The following is a 26,360-nucleotide window of genomic DNA, read 5'->3' on the forward strand; positions in this document are numbered from 1 at the left end:
ATAAGAAATCTCTTTCTCCAACAAGTCAGCATAACAACATAAAAGATTTTACATTTAAACCCAACATTTCACATTTAAAATAAAATACAAGACATAAAAATAAAAAATCACAAAGCATCAATTTTCAGCAGCCAGACATGTTCACACACACTGGTCAAAAAGTCTTCAATCCTTCCTTTGGTGATTTAAGATTCCACTTTAAGGTGTTCCTGCAGCTTACACCATGAAGAGGAAGGCACTTTCACCAAACGTAGTGCGGGTACGAGGAACTTCATAATAAAACTGTGAGGCTGAATTCGACGATTGTTTGTCCTCAGAACCAGGAGAGAATTCAGATATCTCATACAGCTTGCCGTGGTACGCTTAGAAGCTTCTTCAGATGAAATGGTTTAGATTAGCCAGTTTAGTTCAGTGATTACAATTATACCTTTACCCCGACTTTGTATGTAAGTATAACTTGCATGACGTTTTTTATCATGGCAGCACACACAGCAGCGTCGTGTTGCTGAACATTCAGCTCGTCAGCTCTTGGCTCAAATTAAACTCTAGTGTTTCATAAGTGTCTTCTGTTTTTGCCAATTGCTCATACGCCCAAACCACTGCGAGGGATTAAACAGCCGTTCCCAAATATTTTCTGTTGTGTGTGTGTGTGTGTGTGTGTGTGTGTGTATATGTGTGTGTGGCACAGTGTGATTCATGGAGCATCCAGCTGTAACATCCCTATTAAAGTTGCAACTTCTCCAACTAGGGAGTCGAAACAACCCTGTTTGATTATTGTGAGCTTGATGTCAATATAAAGTAGGTGACAAGAAGGTGTGTGTGTGTGTGTGTGTGTGTGTGTGTGTGTGTGTGTGTGTGTGTGTGTGTGTGTGTGTGTGTGTGTGTGTGTGTGTGTGTGTGTGTGTGTGTGTGTGTGTGTGTGTGTGTGTGTGTGTGTGTGTGTGTGTGTGTGTGTGTGTGTGTGTGTGTGTGTGTGTGTGTGTGTGTGTGTGTGTGTGTGTGTGTGTGTGTGTGTGTGTGTGTGTGTGTGTGTGTGTGTGTGTGTGTGTGTGTGTGTGTGTGTGTGTGTCCCCTGCTTCCTCATGACATACCTTCCTGTCAGGTATTTAGACTTCAGTCGTCCTCTTTCTCTCCTCATTACTCAGTCACTCACACGTCTGTCTCTCTCTCTCTCTCTCTCTCTCTCTCTCAGGCTGTGTGTTTTCAGTCTAAGATGCCCTAGGCGAGGAGCGAGGAAATGTAAATGGCTTCCAAAGTGAAAGATGCTGTGGTGTGGTACCAGAAAAAGGTAAAGGAAGATTTTTCTTGTTTGCTTACTTTGGTTTTTCCTTGTACAAATCTTTAGTAAAATGTCTTTGCTGGATGTATTTGATCTTTAATTACATTTTAGCAGCACATGTTCCTTAAAAGATCATTTAAGTTCATCATTAATTTGAAAGGATAACACAAGATGGTAGATATGATACGACTGTGTTGACTCCTAAATACAGGGGGAGTGGAGAGCCTTGTTTCACATCTGTGTTTCTACCTACCTGAGTGTGCGTCTGTATTTTAAATACATCAAGAGAATAGACCTCTGCGAAAAAACAAGCAGGTTAACCACGTTTTTCCTTCTGTGTATGCATTTAAAAGAAATACAACAAATGAAGGATTAAGAAATAATCCAGCTTTCAGTGTCTACTCACTCGTTCTTTTACCAGTTTGCTCAGTTGTTATATCATAAATTATGGATTTATTTTCAAATAAAACCCAAATAGGATGTGAACTATTTCTCCCCTAAAATCTTAAATTGAGTATGTAATGAACCTGGCAGCAGCAGTTTAGTTTAGATAGTTTTATTGTAAAAAAACAAAAACCTGCTCTAATTTAACTGTCCTTAAAAACACAAACTGATTTCTGCAAAATCTGAAGGTGACTGATTTATTATTTCACTTCACTAAATTCATATAATAAATGTATTCAGGCATTAACATGAAATAACAACTTATTTATTTAATGCATGCAGATTCTCTTATAGATCTGATAGTGATTTATGTTTTTTCACATTTCACTACTTTAGTATTTTATTGTTTTCTACATTGCATACACACCTGAAGTATCTTTCATAAATGTATCATCAGCGTATTGATCTTGCTTTAAAACTCCCCCCTTAAATCCCCCTAAAAAAACACAATTGAGGGTTTAGAGTTCAAATGAAAAGTTTAGATACTTCAGTGTGCAGACTCTTTTTGATGCACCTTATTTGGCAGTGAGCACAGGAAGGTGTTGTGTGTCTTCTTGTTCCATGGTCTCAGATATCAGATCCTCTGCTTGGAGCACAGCCCCGCTCCCCACCGCAGCTCTCAGCTTACACACCTGTCTGCCTCTCGGCCTGTCTGTCATTAGCACCCTGTCTGTCTCCACTTCCACCACTTCTCTTATAACTCTCCTCTGACCTTCCTCTCTCCATATTTGTCTTTTTTTTTTTTTCTCTTTCATCTGTCTCTCATGTCATCACAACGTGTCTGTCTCCCATCTCTCTGATGTTCTGCTCGCACCTGGCAGCTTCCCTCTGTGATCACACCACACTGAAGATGACTCATGAAAAGTTATAAACTTTAATTAAAGGTCTGACGACTGCCGTCTGACTGAGACAAACGATTGTCTATTCTCGTTGCCGTTGCTTCGTTAGTCCTCAAACTAACTGTAGCATTAAAAAAAAATCTTTAATCTTTATTTAGATCTAGAGCTCCATCAGAGTGGTTTAAAAAGATGTTCACAAGCAAAAAATCCAAAGTTTCCCTTTAATAGTTGAACTTGAGCTTTATTGCTTCATTGCTGTCTCTGGCTTTACATAGGTGTGTGTCCCAGCCGAGCTTGTCTAGGCAGAGGAACACCCGTGCTGACGTCTTCAATTAATAAAGCCCTTCTGAAGGCTTAGATCACACCTGTCTGGCCCTCAGGCCTCCTTAATCACAGACGCTGGTTTTTTAGACGAGTTAAGCGTTTTTCCCACCTTCTGAAGACGCGGAAGCAAAAAATGCAGACGCAGATATGTTCGCGACAAACGCAACTTCCTTACTTTCTACGAGTCGCCCTTAAAGGATGATTCAGTCAACCCCCCAGTATCTTCATCAACCTTATAATTCAAAGGGCATCCAATCACATGTCGCGGACACAACCCTTCAGGGTCAAACATTGGTTCATTGCAGCTATTCTAGTCCATCACATTCAGCTAGGACTCTGCTTAATGCCAAACCACAGACTATCTCTAGTTCTGTCTCTTATTTTTAGCAAACACCTTGAAATCCAGCCAAATAAGCAAACACTGCTCCCAAGTGTGTGTGTGTGTGTGTATTTAAAGTGTCTCCTTAGCTCCCAAGTAGCGTCACGTGGTGGAAAAGCCCTTCTGTGTTTGTCACCCCGTCTTGTAAAAGTGTTGCTGTAGCACCAAATGTGGGCTACATGCCGGGGTTTTTTGTACAGCCGCATTATTATCTCACTTCCTCCCCTCATGGAATATAGCAATTTATTTGAATAGCACATTTCATCACAGGTAAAGTCAGTGTGCTTTCCGAACAAAATCAAAGCAGCATGCAAAAACATACATACATAAAGCAAACATCAGTTTAAGCAAAAGTAAGGATACATACACACACATGAACACACACATGCTAAAAATAGCGATTCATACGCTTTGGAGAACAGATATGTTTTGAGTTTCGTTTTAAAAGTAGAAACGTAAGTGATGGATGTCAGTCAGCAGGACTGTTTGTTTTTAATAGAGGAGGACCATCTCTGGACTTCCATCTGATTCTGGTACGGTTAGAAGACCTCCGCCTGATGACCGGAGGGTCCAGGTTGAGGTGTAGTCTGTGTGAGCAGGCCAGAAATGTACTGAGGAGCTGAACCATTGGCAGCTTTATGGACTAATAAAAGGACTTTGAAGGTGATTCTGTGTTGTACGGGAAGCCCACGATGACTTTTGAGAACTATGGCTTCTGAATTTGAAAGAGGTTGAAGTCTGTTTGTATAATCCGGCAGGTGGAGTGTTGCAGTAATCTAACCTGGCTGAGATGAAAGCATGGACTCATTTCTCGGCGTCAGTCTGGGATATGAAGGATCAGGGTTTTAATGTTCTTTAAATGGTGAAATGCTTCTCTGGTCATGTTGGAGATATGATTCTCAAAGCTAAGGTCAGAATCCAAAATAATGCCAAGATTTCCATCCTGCTCACTGTATGTCATGGCCATGGATGTGCTGTCTCTGTTCAGCTTCAGCTGTTTTAAACTAGTCCAGTTTTTAGATATCTTTTTTTCAAGTTGTCTGCTTCCAGCTCTTTACAAAGGAAGTGAATATCAGCCACTGTTGTTGCATAGAGCAGGTTACCTTTAATGCCAGAAATGAGGATGGCAAAAACTAACTGTCAGCTGGTGTGATACCACTTAAATGTTTTTTTTTGTGTGATTCGAGTGAACAGACCCTTTTAAACCAGCTACTGATTATGTGATGGAAGTTTTTACTTCCCTTTTTATGTTGACTTTTCACGTTAAAGGATAAAAACTGGAGGCACAGCTCTTTTCTATTTACATTTTCTCTGAAGTGAAGAACCGTGATAAGCAATGAAGTGTGTTAAAGGAAATCTGTCCACAGACACGCTGCAAATAGACTTACTCTTGTGTTTGCTGTGTGTGTGTGTTTGTCTCTGTCTCTGTGCTAGCTGCCTGTTAAGCCTCAGCAGAGTGCTTGGCCAAGGCTCCAGCTGTCCTGCAGTCTATTTCTGTGAGTGCAGCAGACAAACTTCCTTGTTTGATTTTGCTGTGATGTCTGACACATCGAGCTCGCTTTGGCTCGGTGGGACGTTAACAGCCAGCTACTTCTGGCATGTCAGTGAACTATTTGAGCTTTAAAAGTTGCACCGTAATAAATCAGCTTACATACTGCCTATTTGTGTGCTGGCTTTGAGGCCTATTTTAGACGAGTGACACAGTTCTTATCCTGGTATGTGGCGGAGATTTGTGGATTTTCACAATGTTTCAAGATCAGTAAGGTTTGAAGGACACTGCTACATTTGAAACAAGCAGATAAAATATCTTAGTTTTTTATAGTATGATTGATGCATTTGAAATAATCTATTGTTATTTGGACAAGGGTTCAGCTGTAGTACAATTAAAGGAGGATAACCTTCTGACTATTAAATATAAGTGAAATCTGCAACTGATACAATTTATTGAAACCGTAATATGAACTCTTTCCTCTGAGGAGTCTCTCTTTTCCCTAAAAATGAGTTTGTCTCAACTCTTCTCCCATCCAGAATAAAAACACTTTCATACAGGACAAACAAGAGAGACATATGGTTTGTGTTCAGTTTGGATTAAAAGGTATTAAAAAGCCACAAAAAGATCAAAATTCATCTCCAACTGTTTTGTTCATGGAATACTTCACTTTGAGGTTGTGAGAAATGTCCATTAATGTTACATTTGATATGTTGGAGTTGATTTAAATTGTTGTTTTGATGATCAATCAGTCTACATTTGTATAATTCCACTTCATAAAAAATGTTGTCTCGAGACAAGACCTTACTCTCGGTAACAAAGATCCACTGTTACTGTGCAGCTCTATGCTACTTTTAGCAAAGTTGCACTTGAAAGAAAAAAAAAAAGTCCTTTTTTAAGAGGCAGAAATCTTGGGCAAAACCAGGCTGGTGATGAAGCGCTGAAAAAACAGTGTTTGACATTTTGGGTTCAAATCTGAAACCATATGAACAAAATGAAATGTTTAGAATAAACCCATTGGTAGATTTATTTATTATAAATATAAATGTTGGTTGAGGTACAGAGTAATATACCCATATATAAAAATCTGATTTTTTTTTTCAAGCATCTTGTTTAAAACAGGATGAATCAGTCTCTTATATTTTGTAGGTAATAATAATAACTTTATTTATATAGCATCTTTAAAAAAAACTGTTTACAAAGTGCCTTACATATAAATACAAATACATCAATGACAGCAAACATTTTTCTGGATTTTTATGAAGTTAACCTGTTTAACTTTTCACGGAGCATTCTTTTAGTTTGAGACAAATCTCTGCTCTCACATGATACATGATACATGTTCTGTATCTAACAGCAGATTCTCCCATCTGTGTCTCACACACACACACACACACACACACAGTACACACACACTTGATCGAGTGTGGATGGGTGGGTTGTTTCCATGGTCACACTTCAGCAGAGGGATTCATCTCCATGTCACAACCAGCCGGTCTATGTTCTTCATGATTTGATTTTGTTTGTTTGAAACTGAAGATGTTGGAACATAATTATCTGTGCTTGGGAATTTAAGCTGCAATGATTTCTTGATCCGTACACTGAAATCAATTTTGATGTCAAGTTAAAAAGAATAAATCAATATTTGCAGGCCAAGTTTTAGTTGCAATCTGTTTGAAGATTTTAAAATATTAAAAGTCATATTTTTACTAAATCACTGAATCATTAGTCCTTTTGATCGCACACAACCTGAAAATGAACTTCTTAAACACGTGAGCAGAGTCTGTGCGACTCTGCCTTGCTGTCTATTATTCATCATTTGGAGTAAACTGCTTCAGTTAGATGCTGCAACATTTAGAAAAAAGATTATTACAATACACCGATTTCAAGGTGACAAACATGTTTGCAACAAGAGAAAACAAAGAAGTGTTTGGAAGGATGAACCTAACAAATACTGGAGTTCTGTGTTTGATGAAAGAGTTTAGGAGTTGATTGTCTAAATTGACAACTAATATGCTTTTATAGGTGGTAGAAACAAGCTTTTTTACACACCATACATTATCACCTTTTATAGTTAAACGTTTTTTGTTTGAGATTCTGTTAATTCGCACATACAGCAGATAAAGGGCAAAATTGGCAGTAACCTTAGACCAGTGAATGGATTGCCATCTGATCATTGCTTCGTCCTTCAGTCAGCATTTGACCTCTGCAAATATTTGTCTAATTGTCAGCCAAACACTCCCATGTTCACTAGTTAGATGCCAAATTTAACTCTCAGCTTTTTAGTACTTAAACCTTGTTGGGTTTTTTTTGTTTTTTTTGCTTTACAAAAGCATCACTGAGAATGACTATCGTAACCCAAAGCTATTTTGGTTTGAGTCTTAAAACCAAAACATGAGCTGAGAGCATCTAAAGTAAGGGCAACATGCTCCACGTGCATCAGATAATCAGGTGGTAATTTAAAGCTTCATGTTTGAACCCCAGCTTGGTAACAGACAGCAGATGAATGGTATCGATTACATTATAGTTCATTTACAGTTCACAAAGTGTGTTAATGAGGTAAACCTCGTCTGTTCACTTACCCCTCCCCCATATCTCCTCATACCAGCATCTATCTGTCTGTGTGCGTGCGTGTCTGTGTGTGTGTGTGTCTGTGTGTGTGTCTGTGTCTGTGTCTGTGTGTGTGTCTGTGTGTGTGTCTGTGTCTGTGTCTGTGTGTGTGTGGCTCCCACTGCAGAGGTGGCTGTTATATAACATTGTTGATTCGCCGACATAATCCCCATTTCTCTCTCTCTCTCTCTCTCTCTCTCTCTCTCTCTCTCTCTCTCTCTCTCTCTCTCTCTCTCTCTCTCTCTCTCTCTCTCTCTCTCTCTCTCTCTCTCTCTCTCTCTCTCTCTCTCTCTCTCTCTCTCTCTCTCTCTCTCTCTCTCTCTCTCTCTCTCTCTCTCTCTCTCTCTCTCTCTCTCTCTCTCTCCCTCTCCCCCCCCCCCCCCCTTCTGTCGTCATGGTGACCCCGGCACTGCCGCAGCAGCACACTCATCATCTCTCCTTCTGTTGCTCTCTTAGTGCTCAAGTTGCTTGTTAAATCACTGACGCCTGACTTCTCTTAGTGAAATCAGTGCAGATAGGACTTCATTATGTGGCAGTTACTAGTGTAAGCAAATGTTAAATTTACTTTTAGTATCAGAATAACAACAGATGAATTAATAAATATGCAGTTTATTGAGCGTTTTTTTTTGTTGCTAATATCTAATTAACATGGAAAGTAGTGGATAATATACATATGAGCACATGGATGTATGCATTAGAGCATTCCTCCTGATCTCCCTCATCTCTCCCTCTTTATCTTTCTGCTCTGTAGTCTGGTCATGTTTGCCCTCTGGCTGTCCTCCGCACACACTGCCATCGTCCTTTCCAATCTGTGTGTGCGTGCGCATGTGATGTATTTTTTAAATAGGTTAAGCGATGTGGAAAATTAGTCAGCCCCAATGACACACAGTTAGTCAGACGTCTGATTTGATGCTCTCCAGCGCTCAGGTTAAAGTGTCTGTTCTCGACTGACGGAGCCTCAGCAGCATCCACATTCATCTTTAAGTCACAGTGGAATCACAGAGTACAGAGTTTTGAGTTATATTCCTAAATGAGAAGAGGAGTTGTTAAAGCAGAAGGTCCTTTGGAGTGTTCAGTCATACTGTATGCCATCATCTCTTTTGGCCCAGTTGTCCTCAAATAGCTCCTTATCATGTCAGCCAGTTCCTCTATGGGAGGAACTGGCTGATATATCCATATCCAATATCCATCTCCATACAACTCCTACCTACAAAGTCTGCCTGGGCTGTGGGTGTCATGATGATTATCTGTCAGAATATGCTCCACAGCTCCTGGTACTGTCCAGGCTCACATTGACTATTGCAACTTCCTATTGTAAGGTCTTCCTTCATGCACTATCAAACCCCTGCAGATGATTGAAAATGAAGCAGTGTGATTGGTCATCCACCTTCCTAAAAGAGCGCGCCACTCCGCCAGTTACTGCTTGTATCAAATTTAAAACTCTGCTGCTCGCTTACAAAGCAGCAACAAACACGGCTACTCCTTTCCTGAACTCTGTAATCCAGCTCTACGCTCCCTCCGGCCCCACTACGCTCTGCCAATGAGAGGCACCTGATCCAACCTTCACAACAGCGTCCGAAGACTTTAACGAGACTCTCCTCCTCTGTTGCCCCCTGGTGGTTCAACGGACTTCCGAAACCCTTTTCGATCAGTCGAGTCGCTTTGCACCTTTAAGAAAAAGACCCCGCTCTTTAATGAACACCTACGACCTTAATGATGATGATGACCATGGTTTATGGTATTATTGATGATGATGGTAATGATGATGCTTTTGTTTGATAAGAACAATTTTTCTGTACTGATCAGAGCTCTGAAGAACAGCTTAAGCACAACGTGTTGCCTGTAAGCACCTGTGTCCGATCGTGGATTAAAAGAGATCTCATGAGTAACCTAAATCAACATAATGACATAATAGACATTAATCCATTAGTCTTTCTTCCAGTCCTTCTCTCGCTGCTTCTGACCCCCCTCATGTCGTTCTATCCATGTTTAATGAAGCCTCATTAAAGATGCAGAGTTTCCACAGGCGAGCTTGTGGTTTGACCCGGACTCAGCGCCTCACACTCAAGCCTGATACTTAATAATCAGGCGAGGTCAGCCTGATCAGGCGAGGTCCCATTATCAACTGATCTCCTGAAAATCCTCTCAAAGTAGGATTTCACGTCTGAAGAGGGACAAACTGTGAAACTTTTAATCTCCATGCATCCTTGTTGTCTTTCACTTGAAACAGTCAGAGCTCAGTTTTATCTGTGAATGGAGATAGGAAGGGAAAAGAAACAGTTTGGCCCAGTTTGGTCTACCGGGTGTGTTTGTTTGTTCTCAGGTCAGATGTCTGAAGAAAGTACAAAACTATCTTGTTCCCATTGTAACAGAACTTTTTATCACGGCTTTCTCCGTCCAGCTCTCCTCAGACCTACAGTACATAAATACATTTGCTAAGCGTCACACCCTCTCGGTGAATGTTTGTGTGTGACGTTGATTGATACCCCCCCCATAGAAAAGACAACACCTTCATAAGAGGTGTTTTTGTAAAGTGTTGAACCTGACCTCCATCTCCAGTTGAACCTGACCTTATTGGACCAGTTTCACAGGCTCCAGTATATAGACAAACAAAGGTTTGGATTAAAGGTCAGGATGTAAGGATTAAAAAAGTAAATGCGTTTAAAAGAAGTAATAGTGAGTTTGTGTTTTGTTGAGGGTTTGGTGAGTATGTATGGTAACCTTTTCAACTCCATAAACCAGTGTCATGCAGCCAGTTATGGTTTAACCCTTTAGTGGTTTCTGTATCCTGGGGATACAGACATTTGACAGGCTGTGAGGTGGAGGTTCATTGAGTGCACTAACTATCCTGAGAAAAACAGAAGGGATGTTCGGGTCAAGTTCTCAGGTCATGTGACTTCATGCCAACATTCAAATAGATGCAAAAGTAAAAATGGCGGTGTGTGGTGACAAAGACGCCAGCCATCAACTAAGTGTTTCTTTTTTTTATAAGAGTTTGGTGAAATTTAGTTTTTCGAAAATATTTAGAGGTTTAGAGCTCAAGGCCAACGTCTAGTGGATCAAAAAGGCGCACATACTTCCTCTAATGATGGAGCTAAAAGTCTTTTTTTGTATGTATATATATGTGTCATTTATCCTTCAGATCATTATTCCTCTTTCTGTAGAAAGATGATGAAAGCAAGAAATCTTGAAACTGAACATTACTGACTGCTTCCCCATCATATTGTTTAATTTGAATCCTTTTCTTTTTCAGATTGGCGCCTATGACCAGCAGATTTGGGAGAAATCAGTGGAGCAGCGAGAAATTAAGGTACTTAGATTTTATCCAGTGCTTGCTTCACACTTTCATGCGTCTGTTGTTTAATTGTCGACACTTTCTCCTTTTTCGTGTTTTTTTTCTCCTCGCTGTAGTGAAATGTCTCTCCTCATTCTTTATTCTTTGCTAAGCACCATCTTTTTTTCCCCTCCCCTTTCTGTCTGACGCTCAGTTTTGTTTGTCACCATGCTGCCAGTTCTTTTCCAGTGTTTTTTTTGTTTTTTTTTGTTGTAACTCTTTCCTCTCTGCCCTCCTGGCTGGGTGTCACCTGCCCATTTTCTCCTTCCTCAATCTCTTCTCCATTCATCTTTCCCTCCTTCTCTTCAGTTTATTTCTCTGGTGAGTACACAGCTGGGGTGAGAACGTCCCTCCTGTTGTCCCACAGTGCACGCCAGCTCACCCACGCTGTAGACTGCTAGACTGTTATTGGTTGGGATGGCAGTGTCAGAATTTGGTGTGTTATTAACCCCATTCTGTGTTCACACTGTAGCTACACTGCTTCGTGATTGGCTGCAGAACAAACTGTTTCATAACGTTTACGTACTTGTAGAGAGATAGGCCGAGGCCTCTACAGGTTGCTCTGGTGTGAACACACAGCTGGTTTAGCATGAGGCATGTGATCAGAGTGGCATCTAGGCAAGGTTCTGTTGAGGTTTTTAGCTGTTATAAAGTAAGAGACAGAGGGGTATTTAAGATCTATTCAGAAAAAAGATTCACAAAAGACAAAACACGAGATGTGTCCGAGTCATAGCTGCACTTCAGAGACCTGGAAGATCAGGAGAAACCATCATAATGAAATGTAAAGCAAGGACAAAAGTATATGATAGAGGCAGCTTTATAATATAGAAATAGTGATGAAACAAATAAAAAGGTGAAGAAATATCACAGCACTGTGCTAAACAAGTCCAGAGATAAATGCAGGCATGTAAACATCCTTGTTTATCCATTCTTCCTTGTTGTTGTCAGGTCTCTCTTTCATATTGTCCTGAATGAGTCTTTTAAGGAGGTTGTTTTTTTTTGATGAGCTTCTTTGTAAGCGATCGGTTAAGTTAGCATATCAATTCCAAAATTCTGCTTCAGTAAAGATGAACAAGATTCAAGCATGAAGTAGAGTAGTTTTATTTCACCCTTTCTTTGTCCTTGTTTAAAACTTGGAACTACATTACCCATAGTGTAAGCTAGCATTATTTCAAAGATTCAGTCATATTTCATGCTAGTAGAAGCTAATAAACCACAGCGGTCAGTCTGGCAAACTAATTTGAATCATACTTCACACCAATACAGTGTTAATGTTCTCAGCCCCCCAACTTTGTGTGACTCCTGAGACATATTTTCTCAGATTCGTCTACAGCCATAAAAGGCTTCATATATCTTTGATGTGTGACATCAGCGCAATTTCACTAAAGAGCAGACTGTTGAAAATAGTTTTAAAATAATGGAGAAGATTTACACGAAATGTAACCTCTGTACTGCTTCGTGATCATGCACCTTTGTGGGTTCATGTTAAAGGCTAATGGGACTCTTATGCTGGTGTGCCACGGTAATTCAAGCCCCTTACCTTCTTTTCATTTCATTTTGTTTATTTTTTCCGAACATGTCAACACATATGATGTTCACAGGAAAAAGAAAGAGGGGGAAAAAAAAGTATTTACAATCCTGTCATGTTCGGAAAGGGGCCGGGAGAAGAATACATCTTATTTTTACCTGCCCCTTACTCCAAAGGAAAAAAACAAGACATGTCTGGATGGTCGGTCCAATTACAACTTCGCGAGAAATTCTGTGATAACACAAAACAACTGTGACAATTTTGAGTCTTTGACTTCACTTGCAACTTAATAAGGTGAAAAAACACACACAAAACACACCAATTGCCAATTTCATACAGTCAAACTTTCTCCTTGTACATTTTTTTAAACTGGAATATTTGAACACAGCTCTTCAATTCGTTAGTTAAAGAATTCCGCAATTTGATACCTAATTATTTTAGAGTCAGATGATATAAAGTGTGTTTAATTAGATTCTACGCATCTACCTCAACTCTTTATCTCCCTCCTTCACTTGTACTCTAGTTGTTTATAGAATGGTCTAAAAGCTGCTTCCCATCACTTATTTCCCTACAGGTCATAATAGTGTTTACATAGCCTGGTGACAATTGAAGATGATTACAATGCATTAATTCTAATAATCAGCCGTCTGTACAAGGTGCAGAAACTCTTGTTTTAGCAGTTTTTAGATGTTTTTTTCTGCTCAAAAGAATACATTTTTTCTGATTTGCAGGAAGGCAAAGATGAGAAAACATTGTAAATACTGTTTAATTTGACCTTAAACAACTTAAACAATCTTACTCACACACATTTCTGTCTGTTTTCAATATGAAAACCTTTTTGGGAGGAAAATAATTGATTGCTATGCCTTTTTGCTACACATGTAATGATAGAATTGAGATAATTGTTTGTAGAACAAGAGCCATATTAAAGTAAGTAAAACGTCATAAAGAGCTGCAGAGAGATGCTCGTCGCCACCTGCTGGTGGAAAAGGAAAACTACAATAAAATGTGTTGGTTTAAATGTCATTTCCATAATACATTTAAATATGCAAAGTTTGATTGAAAAACAAATAGTAGAACAGAAAAATAATCGACCTGAAATAGAGATTAAGTGCTGAAGGTAACTCTCTTTTAAACCCCTTTCTTATCAGAATTTCCTCTAAACTTTTAAATTCAATTACTGGCACCCAAACACGTTTGACCTGTATGTTATTCAGGCAATGGTCCAATAACTGGATGAAGAGGAAGCTACGAATAGCAAAGAGATAAGAGAGCTGTGGTCAGTCAAAAGGTCTGTGAAGGACTTTACTGCTGCAGTAAATCTACTGCTAACAGGAAGCTATCGATCAGTTTCTCTCAGCCCTGCAAAGACACACACAGTCATGTACGCACACACACCAAACACACACTGATGTCCTGAACCACAAAGCGCGTTATCTCATTGGTTGTGGTATTAAGAGATAAGTCTGCCAATCAAGTGTCCCTATCAAACCACAGACTTCTCATACTGCATTTGATCGGCCTGTGTGTCAATATTAGCCTGAACTACTCAGATCCAAGTGGATTGCTTCGTGTTATTTTACTTTACTGTTTATTATTAAGTATTTAAAGATTAAAATTACATGTTTTGAACTATTAAGAGGGTTTTTTGCATTAGTGTTTATTAAACACTGGAAAATACTTGAATGTGAACTTTTTTTTCAACTTAATTTACTGAATGAACTTAAATATTATCTGTGATTAAGACGCCTGTGAGTCTTCTCAGTTCATAAATGGAGCTTTACAACCTGTCACAGTTAACAGGGTCTTGTGTAAAAAAACAAAAAAGCTGAAAAAATGTATATCCTCCCTCTAAATGTCATTTAGATTTAGTTCATCTGTCTGATGAACATATTTATCAGACAGATGAGACAAAATAATACAGAAAATGTATCACACGTACATGAAATGAGAACCAACATTTTAAAAGAACACATCACGACAACCCTGTTATGAATAGTAGCAAAATATGACATTCTAAACATTGCTTTAATAATATTCCAGACCAAAAGCTTAACATAGAAAATCACACCCTTGTCAATAAAGAACTGTAAAATGGTTTTGTTGTACCAACATCATCTTAGCTCTTGTACACGCTACACACAGTTTGAACAGGAGACTCTTAATTCAATATGTGTTTGTTGTTTTTGTGCTGCTGCTTGTTAAATACCACAATGATCATTACAGTGTTTACCCAAAATCATTAAATAAACCTCTATTAAAAGTTTATTGTCAAGCTTCCCACCATTGTAACTCGGATGTTGTTGTTTAACCTCACACACACAAACCTTTCACTGTCGTTGTGTTTAGTGTCTCTTCTGTTACTAACACCAAAAACCGTCCTTCTTTACTTTGAGGTTTGATTAAAAAACACCAGGTAATTTAAAACAATACAATCTACACTACTTTTACATTCTACTGTAACATTTAAACCAGCAGTTCAAAGGGATAAATAAGATATCATCATTTCAGTTTATCTTGTTTTTAAAGGCCAAACTTCATTGAAAACATGTCTGTGTTTGATGAGGAAGGATTTCCTATTTTGTCCAAAGCCTGTCACATGCCTGATGCTGAGCCCTCCGTCACACCTGCAGCTTTTCAGCCACTACTCGTAACTGGGGTCATTCTCAAGTCCACAAATACAGACGTTTGTTGTCTTTTATCATCTCTTAATGATGCAAAACATATGTTCATATCTATTGCAGACAGAGAGAAGAGAAAAGAAACAGAAGAGTCACTATGTCCCTATACAGAACATTATATTCAAGTCCTGTGGATCTCCATCGCTCTATGACACCCATAAAAAGTCCAAATCGCAACAAAACAAAAAGAAATACAGTCAGAAAGCATCACACACTTCTGGATTGTGAAGATTAATAGTTTATTTAGGGTCTATGAAGTACTTCTCATTATGCCTGTGATTAGTCTAAAGCAGGAGTGTCAAACTCCAGTCCTGGAGGTCCGGCTTCCTCAGACTGTTAGACGTCTCCCTGCTCCAACGCAGCTGAATAAAAATGAGCGACTCATTATCAGGCTTCTGCAGAGCTTGATGACAACACATGGGTTTAAAGCAGGTGTGTTGGAGCAGGGAGACATCTAAGAGTCTCAGGTATCTGGCCCTCGAGGACTGGAGTTGGACGCACCTGCTCTAAACTGTATGCCGTATGTTGGAACGTGTTCAGATACTTTTTCTGTACAAGCAATTGACACAGGTTTGAAATCAAAAACAATAAAATACACAGACACAATGTTATGAAGCACAAACGGTTACACGGACTGCAGCTTCTTGAACAAATGTTTTGCTGCGTTTAAATTGAAAAAAAAAATCTTGCTGTGACTGAAGGTTAAATCTTGTAGATGTGAGTAGAGGCTTTTGCAGTGAAATAGAGAACAGATCCAGTTGTTGTGTGAGCCCGAATGCACAGTTTTCTCCTCAAACACTGAATGTGTGTGTGTGTGTGTGTGTCACGTACTGACTGTGTTTATCTCTTTGTGGCCTCCTGCAGGGCTTTAGGAACAAGCCAAAGAAGACGGGACATGTCAAACCAGACCTGATAGACGTCGACTTGGTTCGAGGTGAGAGAAACGTGTTTGATCGTGCAAACTTCTTCTCCATCAAGCTTCTAAGATAACCAGACAGGCGTGCTGCTCAGGCCAAAACCATCACACAGAACTGTCTCAGTTAGTGCAAACACATGATCATCAACCTGAGATGCCACCGCTGCTGTGCCAACATCCAACCTGTCACGACCTTTCCTCGCTCCTTCTTCTCTCATGTCTCCATTAAGCCCTCTTATCTCCTCACTTCTCTCTCACATTCAGCAGCTTTTAAATTATTCATCCAATCAGTCAAATGTATCCTCACGGAAAGGCTGGGAGATAATCAAGATAGAACAGAGGAATAGAAACCAACATGTAGAGGAAGATATACCAAGATGAGAATATAATCAAAAGATTAAATGGCACTCTGATGGGACTTCAGGATGTGTGAAGTTTATAAGTTCTTGACATAAAGTGTGTGTTTTCTCTTGCTTCCTTTTAGGTTCGGCCTTTGCCAAAGCCAAACCAGAGAGTCCATGGACCTCACTCACCAGAAAGGGCATTGTCAGGGTCGTCTTCTTCCCTTTCTTTTACAGATGGTGGATCCAGGTGACCTCCAGAGCTATTTTCCTCTTACTACTGGCTCTGTATCTGTTGCAAGGTAAGCGTGAGGGGAAATTTCTCTCAAACTCCGCAGCACAATCATCTCAACATGAACTGATTAAGGCTGAATTGAGCCAAATATATGGAGAGGTCTCTCACAGAAACGCATTTGAAGAGATTTAAGAAAAGCTGTTCTGATAAAACACAGCCACTTGCTTTACTAAAATCCTGGGAATTTTCAGAACATTTACCAGAAATCTTCTGAAAATTCCTGGGAAAGATTTTTGGAAAACTTCCGAAGAAAGTTTTTTTTTAAAAATGCATGTATATTCAAAACATAGAAGGAAAATCTGTTCCTGTGAAAGTATCCAATAATTACTGTGACAATTCCATTGAAAATTTCCAACGACATATGGAAAATTTCCTTGAAAATTTTACCAATATCATAGTAGAAGTGCGAAAAATTCACAGACAAATTTTTCACAAAATATTACAGTCCTGGGATTTTTTCTTGAAATACCAGGTAAAATTTCCACAGATGCCCAGGACAAGACAATACTGTACTGTTAGTATGTATGAAATGGATTTCTCCCTTACTCAGTTGGAGCAGCAGTCCTGTATATGAGCATCCCTCAGTCTCATGGGATACCAGCCACTGAGGTGTTTGGGGCCATCTGGCTCATGTTGCTGCTGGGTACCGTCCACTGCCAGATCGTCTCCACTAGAACACCAAAACCTGCCTCTAGCAGCGGGGGAAAGAGACGCAGGTAACCATAGTGAAAAACAAGACTGAGATATGTACAAAACCGTGAGGAACACGTTTTCAGACCACTGCCAGACAAACTGAACAGAAGCTCTTTTATCATGGAAATATTTTCCCTAAGTTTCAAATTATTCTCAGATTTGTGACTAAATGTTAAGATCTTTGATCTCTGAGAGCATGAAAACAGATCTAGATCACAGGCTTTTTACCCTATACAAGCATACATTGAGTCACTTTTATCTCAACTATGTTTTTTAAAGCTATATAAACCAACAAATTAATTGGATTCATAATTAAGGTAGATCAAGGTAAATCTTCCATGATGAATTTAATCTTACCAGTTGAAGACAAAGAGGACTCACTATGTGTGACCGTAGACAGTGGCTTCATTGTGTTTTGCAGTTTCTAGATTTGCACCATGTGTTTTTTATATGTTGGTTTAAAGCTTTTCAGTGTGGCTGCTGTTTCTCATTCAAACACACAGAAAACACGTTCAGACTGTTTAGCATTTGGACCAAGCTGTAGGGCTTAAACGGGCTCTGGGGAATGTAGGGTAAAGTTACAAGGTCTCCACCAAATCGACTGTTCAGTCTAAATCATTGCAGTGGTACATCTATTGAACAAAGTTGGTTTTGTTCTGAGCACGTTTATCTTTCGCTCTTTTCTTTCTTATTGATATTTCATCTAATAGACACAAACACAAGGTGTCTCTTGGGCAGTACATGTAGCAAAGTGACCCTTTTACTGTTTTTATGAAGGCAACATTCTTTGAAGATTTTCCATTAACTATATTTAATTTTAATCATTGATATTTCCTGTTCACCTTATCTTTAAGTTATATATTTAAAGGTCATTCTGCTAAATTCATACATTTAAATATACAATTACAATTGTCCTGCAAAAACATTTTTGTTTTGCTTTTTGTAATGGCAACTTTTACAGAAGCTGATGTTTTTTAGATTGCAGCTTACAAACAGTAAGATCTTTTACCTGCTTCATGTAAAATGTCTCAAGATAACATTTGTTATGAATCGGCACTATACAAAAAAAGATTGATTGATTTTGTAAACCATATTAAAAAGGTCAAATGCAGCTAGGACAAACACCACCATAGTGTCAAACCTTGTTGGTCTGCACGCCTCCTCTTTTAAGTCTCTTTCCACCTTCTATTCTTTCCAAACTGAAGGAAGTTGAGGAAGGCATCTCAGATGGAGGTGCATAGGGAAGGCGACGGGTCTAGCACTACCGATAACACACAGGAAGGGGCGCCACACTCCCACTCAGCCAGCACCACATACAGCCTGGGCACTTTCTTCCAAGATTTCTGGCATGATATCTGTAAAGCTGGGTGTGTATTTTTGTTTTCAATCTTCCTAAGACAATGTGCAAAGACAGGCTGGGGTTCGGTCAACGAACTGATGTTGTTAAAATATTTTCTGGATGGTAAAACTAATAAATTCCAATTCTTAAATTACACAAATTCGTCTTGCATCATGCATTTAGTCATGACTAAAAAAAAGAAAAAACAAACAAACTGAAATCCAGCCTGATCTCAGACCAAACCTGGGCTTCTTCTGCAACATCACTCCTCCCTGTTAAACTTTTAACTTCTTCAAGGTTAATTTAATATTAATCACTTGAATTTTTTTTTATTTTTTTTTAAACAATAAAAATCTCAAAAATAAACTGATGTGAAGAGATAGTGGTTCTTTATTTCGAAATACTCCAACCTGAGCACTCTTCTTGTTATCACGTTTTTGTGTGAGGAAGGAGAGATTTTGCAGCTGACTTTAATTTGCATGTTTTGAACAAGCTGTGTGCCTAAAAGCATGGGGAGAGGGTCTATTCTGGAAACGAAGTCTACAAATAAATTGATTTGCTCAAAGTCTCAATCTCTGTAAAACAATTTGAATTTTAAAATTGATTATAAAGTCTCCGATTTCTTATCCTCAAACTTTTTTCCCCACAGCTTTCAGCAGACTACAACAGTGTGGAACATTTCTGAGCACTAAATTACTTTTGATGTATTTTGTTTTAGGATTATCTACCACCACACACATCTACCTATCAATTTAAAATCCTGTCTGTTATTTACTTGTTTACACATCTAACCAGGATTAGAACTTCAGTTTGTGGTCAATTTGTGTAATTTGGATAACAAATTGATTTTCCTCAAATTGAAGATTCTTTAAAAAATGATCACCGTTTACTTACTGTAATCTGTTCATGTTTGGTGTTATCAGTTCAGATATTTTCCTTCTCAAGTAGGTGTTGATTTTGTCTAAATGTTCCACAGTGTTGAGTCTTGTAAGTGCGTTTTATTTCTCTGTATGTCTGCTTCCTTAACTTAATCAACCGTCTGTCTTTTATCTACTGCTCTCTCCTACTCCTCTCTTCCTTTGTCAGATCGAAAAAGTCCAAGCTGTCCATCGACAAGTCCACGGAGACGGACAACGGATATGTGTCGCTGGACGGCCGGGTGACCAATCGCAGCAGTGAGGAGGGGCTCCAGCTCCACGAGCAGCACTGTGATTCACTGAACAGAGCGGATGGGGTTTGCTGGAACTCGCACATCCAGCCCACTCATACTCACACTCCCCGCCCCACAGGATTAATGCTGGCAGGTGGCAATAAGGTGATCAATCAAACAGACTTTTTAACAGTTATCTCATTTCTCAAAATGCTTATTCATGTTCTGCGTCATCGTATGTAGCTTAGTCTTAAAATGTGTGTGTTTTAAAGGAGCCAGCATCAGATGAGGCGTCTAGTGAGGAAGACCCTGAAGCGTCCTACAGTGCCCCCCGCAGGGGAGTTGAAAGAATGAACAGTGATTGTATTCTGAGAAACCGCAAGAATACACACCACTACAAAAAACACTACGCTGTAGAGGTAAACACACACACACACACACACACTCAAAGCACTTAAATCAATGTATAAAAAATGAATATGAAAATAGGACATAGATCAAAGGATTATTTTGTAAAAAAACAAGTAATCACATCTCTCTGTCAGGATGTCCCAAAGTCTGGCACCAGCTGCAGCTCCAGGTGCTCCAGTCTGAGGACTCAGGACTCAGAGAGCACTCGACATGAGTCCGAGACCGAGGATCTGTTGTGGGAGGACTTCTTGCATTGTGCTGAATGCAGATCATCCTGCACCTCAGAGACAGGTCAGAAGAAAAGCTTTACTTAGCGAAGAACTAAATGCATGTCGCTATAACCGGTATTTGTCACTTATTGTATTTGTTTGGATCAAAACTAACTCTGGCCCCCCCTAACCTCCAGAGGGAGAAGGAGGCGGGACGCCTGTCTGTGCTCCGGCTAAAAAGGAATACAGGGATGACCCCTTTCATCAGGTCTGTGAAAACTGTTATATAAAGTCTCTTATTTGATGTGTTTGTGTGTCAAAGTATTTACAGGATTCTAAAAGAAGCAGTCTAGGCTTAAAGGCTGGGCTGGTAATTTTTGAAAGTAGCATTCCTTCTGTGCTCCGTCTTCACCTGCCCCCTCCCCTCTGTGCTCACTCAAAAGCCACGCCCCCACTTACATACTCTAGCGCCATTGGTCCAGAAGGCTCGCGCATGCATGGGGTAGAGGACAAGCAGGGAGACAGGGGGGTGTGATTGGTTCATAAAACGTCGTAAACGTGCAGACATAAACATAAGACGTAAACGTGCAGACATTGTGCAAAGTGATACAGATTACAGATTTCTTTTGTTTGAGTTACTGTCAGGACCTAAACACAATTTCAACCAAAAAAGTTTATCTGGAGGAAATTACCTAACCTGTTATGTCAAAATCATTCCAATGTCTGCAATTTGTGTGTTTTACAACGCGCTTCATTTCAAAAGAGATTTCTATAAGTCCTAAAATCAATTTAAATATGTCACCTGGCACTTTTCATACCAACGTTCTCTACACTGCCAAGTACAAAGACAGTTGATTGTTTACTGGGTTCATTTCTGATTTCTTTATAGTATATTAAAGTAAGAATGTGGATGTTGGTGTGTTTTTGTTTTCTTCCTAAGGGTCACGTTCCCTGGCTGCACAGCTCCAACCCGGGCCTGGAGAGAGTGAGCGCCATAGTCTGGGAGGGAAACGACTGTAAGAAGGCAGATATGTCCGTTCTGGAGATCAGTGGCATGATCATGAACAGAGTGAGTTACTGAAGGAAACATAAACTTCTCAGGTTTTGGCAGAAAATGATCAAAGATATGACGTAAACACACGGCTTTGTTGTGTTCCTGCACAGGTGAATCTCTACACTCCTGGTATTGGTTATCAGGTCTTTGGGAACCTTGTTTCAGTCACGCTGGGCCTCACTCCTTTTGTGTACAGGTAATGACGAAGTACCAAAACTCTGAAATGTGTGAAGATTTAACATACCTGCTTGAATAGTTAAAGAAAAAAAACATTGAAAAGAACAAAGACTTCAGTGTCAGTGTCTTTCCTGCAGACTGGCTCAGTACCGAGATGTGGATCAGCTGACCACGCTTACAGCCAATGAGCTGCTGTCTGTGGCGCTGGGAGGCGGATCTGGATCAGATGTCATGGTTATAACCATGGTAACACTCAGCTTCCTGGTGCGTGTTTGCCTCATATGGCTCTTCTTTTTCCTGCTCAGCGTCGCAGAGAGGACTTACAAACAGGTGAGATACAAAATCGAATTTTTTATCCTCGCTGCTTTTTACTGAACTATGTGGAGATTGATGTATTCGTTGTTATTGTGTGTTTTAGAGACTGCTGTTTGCAAAGCTGTTCGGTCACCTGACTTCAGCACGCAGAGCGAGAAAGTCTGAGGTCCCTCATTTCAGACTGAAGAAAGTTCAGAACATCAAAATGTGGCTGTCGCTTCGCTCCTACCTCAAGGTAAGATTTGTCAAAATCTTTGTTTGTTCAATCATCTGTGATATCAATCTGAATTCACCGTTCACAGCTGTGATGAATTAAAAATGAACGTGAAGACAAGAAACCAACTGAAATAGTTTCTGCTTCTTGTTGTTTGCAGAGACGGGGTCCTCAGCGTTCAGTGGATGTCATTGTGTCGTCTGCCTTCCTGCTCACTTTATCCGTTGTCTTCATCTGCTGCGCCCAGGTACACGATTAAAAAAATATTATATTATATATTACAACTAGTTTACCCTGATTTCCTGTAATTAAAAGAGAAACACATTCACACTTCAAATAAAAGTGTGGTTATATTGATACTAAACAGGTTGTTTAATATTAATAAGTATTTAATCCAGTTTTAAAATGGTGTAATAGCTTTGGGTGTATCCATGTAAGAGGCAGAGATCGCCCGTTGTCTTGAAATTAATATTTGTAAATGATAACTTGGTAACCTGATGTTGTCTGTGACTTATTTGGATTGAAATGAGAATACCAGGTCTTTTCTTCCATCTAAAGGCAGACCTGCATTTTTATATCATCGATATAACTGTGCTCATTGCTATACTAAAACACAGCCTGTAAATGACCTAGCTATATCATATTATGAAACCAAACAAATGACTGATATTAAGTTTGAATTCATTTTTTGTTACCCATTTTATTGTTTTTATAAGCCAAGTGCTGAAAGGGCTACCTTCTTTTCATGTTAGAAATGTATATTAGTGAATGTGGCTATTTAAATAGTAGTAGGCAGGTATAGGTATCAAAACTTCCGTATTTGTATTTATTTTCTAAACCTATTTACAATCGGTGTAGCCAACTTCCTCTCTAAATCTGGCGACTGTCAAAAGCCACTAGTGACTTTATGTTTTGAGAGGTGATGGCCTGACTTGGCAAAAAAACAACTACAAACCAAGAATCAACAGAGGAGAGTTCATTTATAGTTCTAAACACATTTAGGGTTTTCATTTTACTCACTTTTTTTCTCTCCCACAACGTTATTTCTCTCAAATTTGGCAGTGAAATGATTTAGCTCCTTTAAGCGTCTTTTAGGACAGCCAATAGCTACTTTCCTTACAAAGGAGTTGGCAGCGCTGCTTACAGTTACTTTTGGATAAGACAGGCCTGATTCAAAATTGAATACTGAATACTCTTTATTCTCCAGCTAATGTTTACAGACTAAATAATATACTCGCCTCTCTTTGTGCAGTTGCTCCATGTCCATGAGACATTCCTGGAGTGTCACTATAACTGGGAGCTGGTGATCTGGTGCTCCAGTCTGTCTCTGTTCCTGCTCCGCTTTGTCACTCTGGGCTCTGAGACCAGCAAGAAGTACAGCAACACCTCCATCCTGCTCACTGAACAGGTAAAGATACAAAAGGAAAAATACATGAATGACAGTATGTGCAGCTGACATGATCGGAAAAAAAAACAGCGACTTGATCCCTTTCACAGATCAACCTGTATCTGAAGATGGAGAAGAAGCCAAACAAGAAAGAAGAGCTCACACTGGTCAACAACGTCTTAAAACTGGCTACTAAACTACTGAAGGTAAAAACAGTCTCTCTGCACGTCAGGAGTCAGAAACACTCTTTTATTCTAATTTGACATTCAATTCCTCTGTTTTTTATCCCTCCCTTTCTCTTTCTCTCTGCAGGAGTTGGACACTCCATTCAGGCTGTACGGTTTGACTATGAACCCTCTGCTCTACAACATCACACAGGTGGTCATCCTGTCTGCTGTGTCAGGAGTCATATCTGACCTGTTAGGATTTAACCTGAAAGTGAGTGTGTATGTTTTAGCTGGTTTTTTGTTTGTTTGTTTTTTTTCACTTTTTGTCTTATAACATACGTGTCACTCCTCATGAGCTCCTAACAAAATGGCAGCTTTTTTTTTAAGCTCCTATCATCCCCAAGGCATTGTGGTCGACAAGAGCCGCTACCTGCGATGGCTTAAACTGTATTACATCAAAAACAAATGCAACAACTGAAACAGGACATGTGCTGCAAAAATTCAAAACAACTGCATGAAGATCACATGTGCTGCGAAGACTTTAAAACTAAATCAAAAAGTTTCATCTTGAGAAAACATCTGCAATTAAGCTGCAAATCCAGGTGCTTAACCTGTTATCTACAAAAGGAGGGGGTGAGGGAGATAAGGAAGTTAATTTAATTCTTTAATTACAACGTAGCACAGTTTGATGACAGAGAGAAAAGTTAACATAAAAGCAACCAAGCTTGGAGTTGGACACCAGGGATGATGGAGCAGAGGGGAGGCTCTGTCATGGCTGCTCAGAGATGTCTGGAACTTTAACCCCAGGGCTAACTAAGCTTTTATCTTTATCTTTCTTATTCTCTCTAACTGTTGCTGATCAAGACAGTACAGAAACGCACACGCAGGTAAAGACTCGAGTCTAAGACAAGACACAAGGCCTGAAAACCAGGGCTCCAGTCAGACTGGACTCCAGTGCTAAAAACAAAAAAAGTACTGCACACATTCATTCCCTTCACCTTCTTGAGAAAGTCATTGCACTGATAATGACCATTTAACAGATTTAATGACATTACTGGAGTATTAGTTTTCAAGAGAAGACCATTACATAGAGTTCAACAATGGTGATTGTTGATCTTCAAAGGGCTGAGCTTTGAGGGAGACCTAGCAAGATTTCCCATTGTAGGGAGTCAAAGTAGACGGCATTCCCACATTGCTGCAGACTTCCGTGTTTTAATCCTGAATTTGTTTTGTTTGTGTTCACAGCTGTGGAAGATCAAATCGTGACATCAAACAGTGCAAAGAGGTGGACCTCCGCTCTGACTGACTGACACTCGTCTGACTGAAAGAGGAACGTCGGCCTCGACATATCAGTGATTTCAACGTTCCCACTTTGTGCAATTCAAAAACTATTTATTTACCCACTCAGTGTTTTTATTTAGTTCATTTTTTTTTTCATTTTTGTGTTATTTGACACAAACAATGCTATATTTTACCTGTCTTCAAAAAGTGTTTTATTATTAAAAGCATAAATGTATCATTTTAAATGTGATGGTTTAGGTTCTCAGCTGTATTTACAACATTTCATAAATCTGATGAAGCAAGAAGGATTATAATTTCTGTCACTCAAAGTTATTTATATTTTCAGATCATTTGAAAAAAATGTAGTGTAGTGTTTTTCTTCCAACAAAGAAATTGGATGGGAAGTTTGCAAACCTAAAGCTTTTTTTAGTAGGTGCTGTAAAAAACGTAATTGTAATTAAACTACAGATGCAATGACATTGTATTATCTCAGAGTTTAATGATTCACTCAACTAGAACTTAAATGGTTTGGGGGAATTTGTTAAATTAGAATGTAAACAATTTGTTTTCTAAGTTCTCGGCACCCCAGCAACTCACAACTGTTTTACTGACCTCTGTTCCCTCAGCAGCTCCTAGATGTAAACTGATTTTCGAAAGTTACATGAACAAAGCTGTTATTGAAAACGAACAGTAGGAGCATGCTGTCCTACCTGAAGGAATAGCCGCTGGGTTTTGTTTGCACTGGGGTTGGGGGCGGCGCGTTGATGTAGACTTAAGTGACACAGCAGCCTGGTAACAGACTTTGTACTTGAAGAAAGTATTATTAATTTCAGCGGGTTTAAAATAAAACGTGTATGTAGTTTAAATTTAATGAGTCATTTCAAATGGTTATGAGCAAAAAAACACAGGCTTGGAGTAACTTGAGACTTTGTCTTCTATCAACATCAATGTGTTACTGTTACGTCGAACACCTTTATATTTAAATAGTTAAATATCAAGTCAGACATCCTTACTCCATCCAGCATATCACAACAGCATGGAAACTAACCTTATTCATTAAAATGTTGGCTTAACCATCATCTTCAGTGTGCCCGTGGAGGAAGACCAAAGTGCTTGTTTTACTGTTTTTGTTTGTTTGTTTGTTTGTTTGACTCGGCTGGAAAAAGAATGTACCGTATTTGCAGCATTATGCTTTAAAATGTTTCCCTTTGGAAATACTTCAAAAGGTTGTATTTTTGTCTTTTCATCATATATTTGTAAAGTTTGTATTCTCACATTCATTTTTTTTTCAAATGAATGTGAGAATACTTAAGCGTGGTTTTCTGTGTTTTTAAGGAACAAAGATTTTTTAATTGTATGTATGACCATACATGCAGATAAGGTCTTCATCTTGTGATTCTGTTATCAAAGAGTATGAATTTTTAGAATTAGATTTTATTTTGTGTACTGGTCTGTCCACAAGGTCTACATTTTATAAGAAAAATAAAAAGCAATTGTTCAAATA

General features: G+C 39.2%; 1 protein-coding gene across 2 annotated transcripts in view; it reads left to right on the plus strand.

Annotated features, from left to right (window-relative positions):
- Positions 1-26,360, plus strand: part of LOC306817723 (protein PHTF2) — a 39,625-nt gene extending 13,265 nt beyond the window's left edge. Inside the window, exons 2-20 of one of the 2 annotated variants that reach the window (XM_079334836.1) lie at positions 1,193-1,288; positions 10,618-10,674; positions 15,772-15,841; positions 16,308-16,466; positions 17,010-17,175; positions 18,358-18,519; positions 19,578-19,806; positions 19,914-20,060; positions 20,187-20,343; positions 20,459-20,529; positions 21,202-21,330; positions 21,426-21,511; positions 21,630-21,822; positions 21,911-22,042; positions 22,182-22,268; positions 23,274-23,429; positions 23,519-23,614; positions 23,721-23,846; positions 24,821-26,360. In XM_079334836.1, coding sequence (XP_079190962.1) covers positions 1,244-1,288; positions 10,618-10,674; positions 15,772-15,841; positions 16,308-16,466; positions 17,010-17,175; positions 18,358-18,519; positions 19,578-19,806; positions 19,914-20,060; positions 20,187-20,343; positions 20,459-20,529; positions 21,202-21,330; positions 21,426-21,511; positions 21,630-21,822; positions 21,911-22,042; positions 22,182-22,268; positions 23,274-23,429; positions 23,519-23,614; positions 23,721-23,846; positions 24,821-24,841 — 2,289 coding nt within the window. In that variant the 5' untranslated portion in view covers positions 1,193-1,243 and the 3' untranslated portion in view covers positions 24,842-26,360. The remainder of the gene's footprint in view (positions 1-1,192; positions 1,289-10,617; positions 10,675-15,771; positions 15,842-16,307; positions 16,467-17,009; positions 17,176-18,357; positions 18,520-19,577; positions 19,807-19,913; positions 20,061-20,186; positions 20,344-20,458; positions 20,530-21,201; positions 21,331-21,425; positions 21,512-21,629; positions 21,823-21,910; positions 22,043-22,181; positions 22,269-23,273; positions 23,430-23,518; positions 23,615-23,720; positions 23,847-24,820) is intronic. The other variant, XM_079334837.1, reaches the window with a different exon arrangement.

This window comes from Symphodus melops (genome assembly GCF_947650265.1).
Source record: "Symphodus melops genome assembly, chromosome: 22".
NCBI classification, from domain to species: domain Eukaryota; kingdom Metazoa; phylum Chordata; class Actinopteri; order Labriformes; family Labridae; genus Symphodus; species Symphodus melops.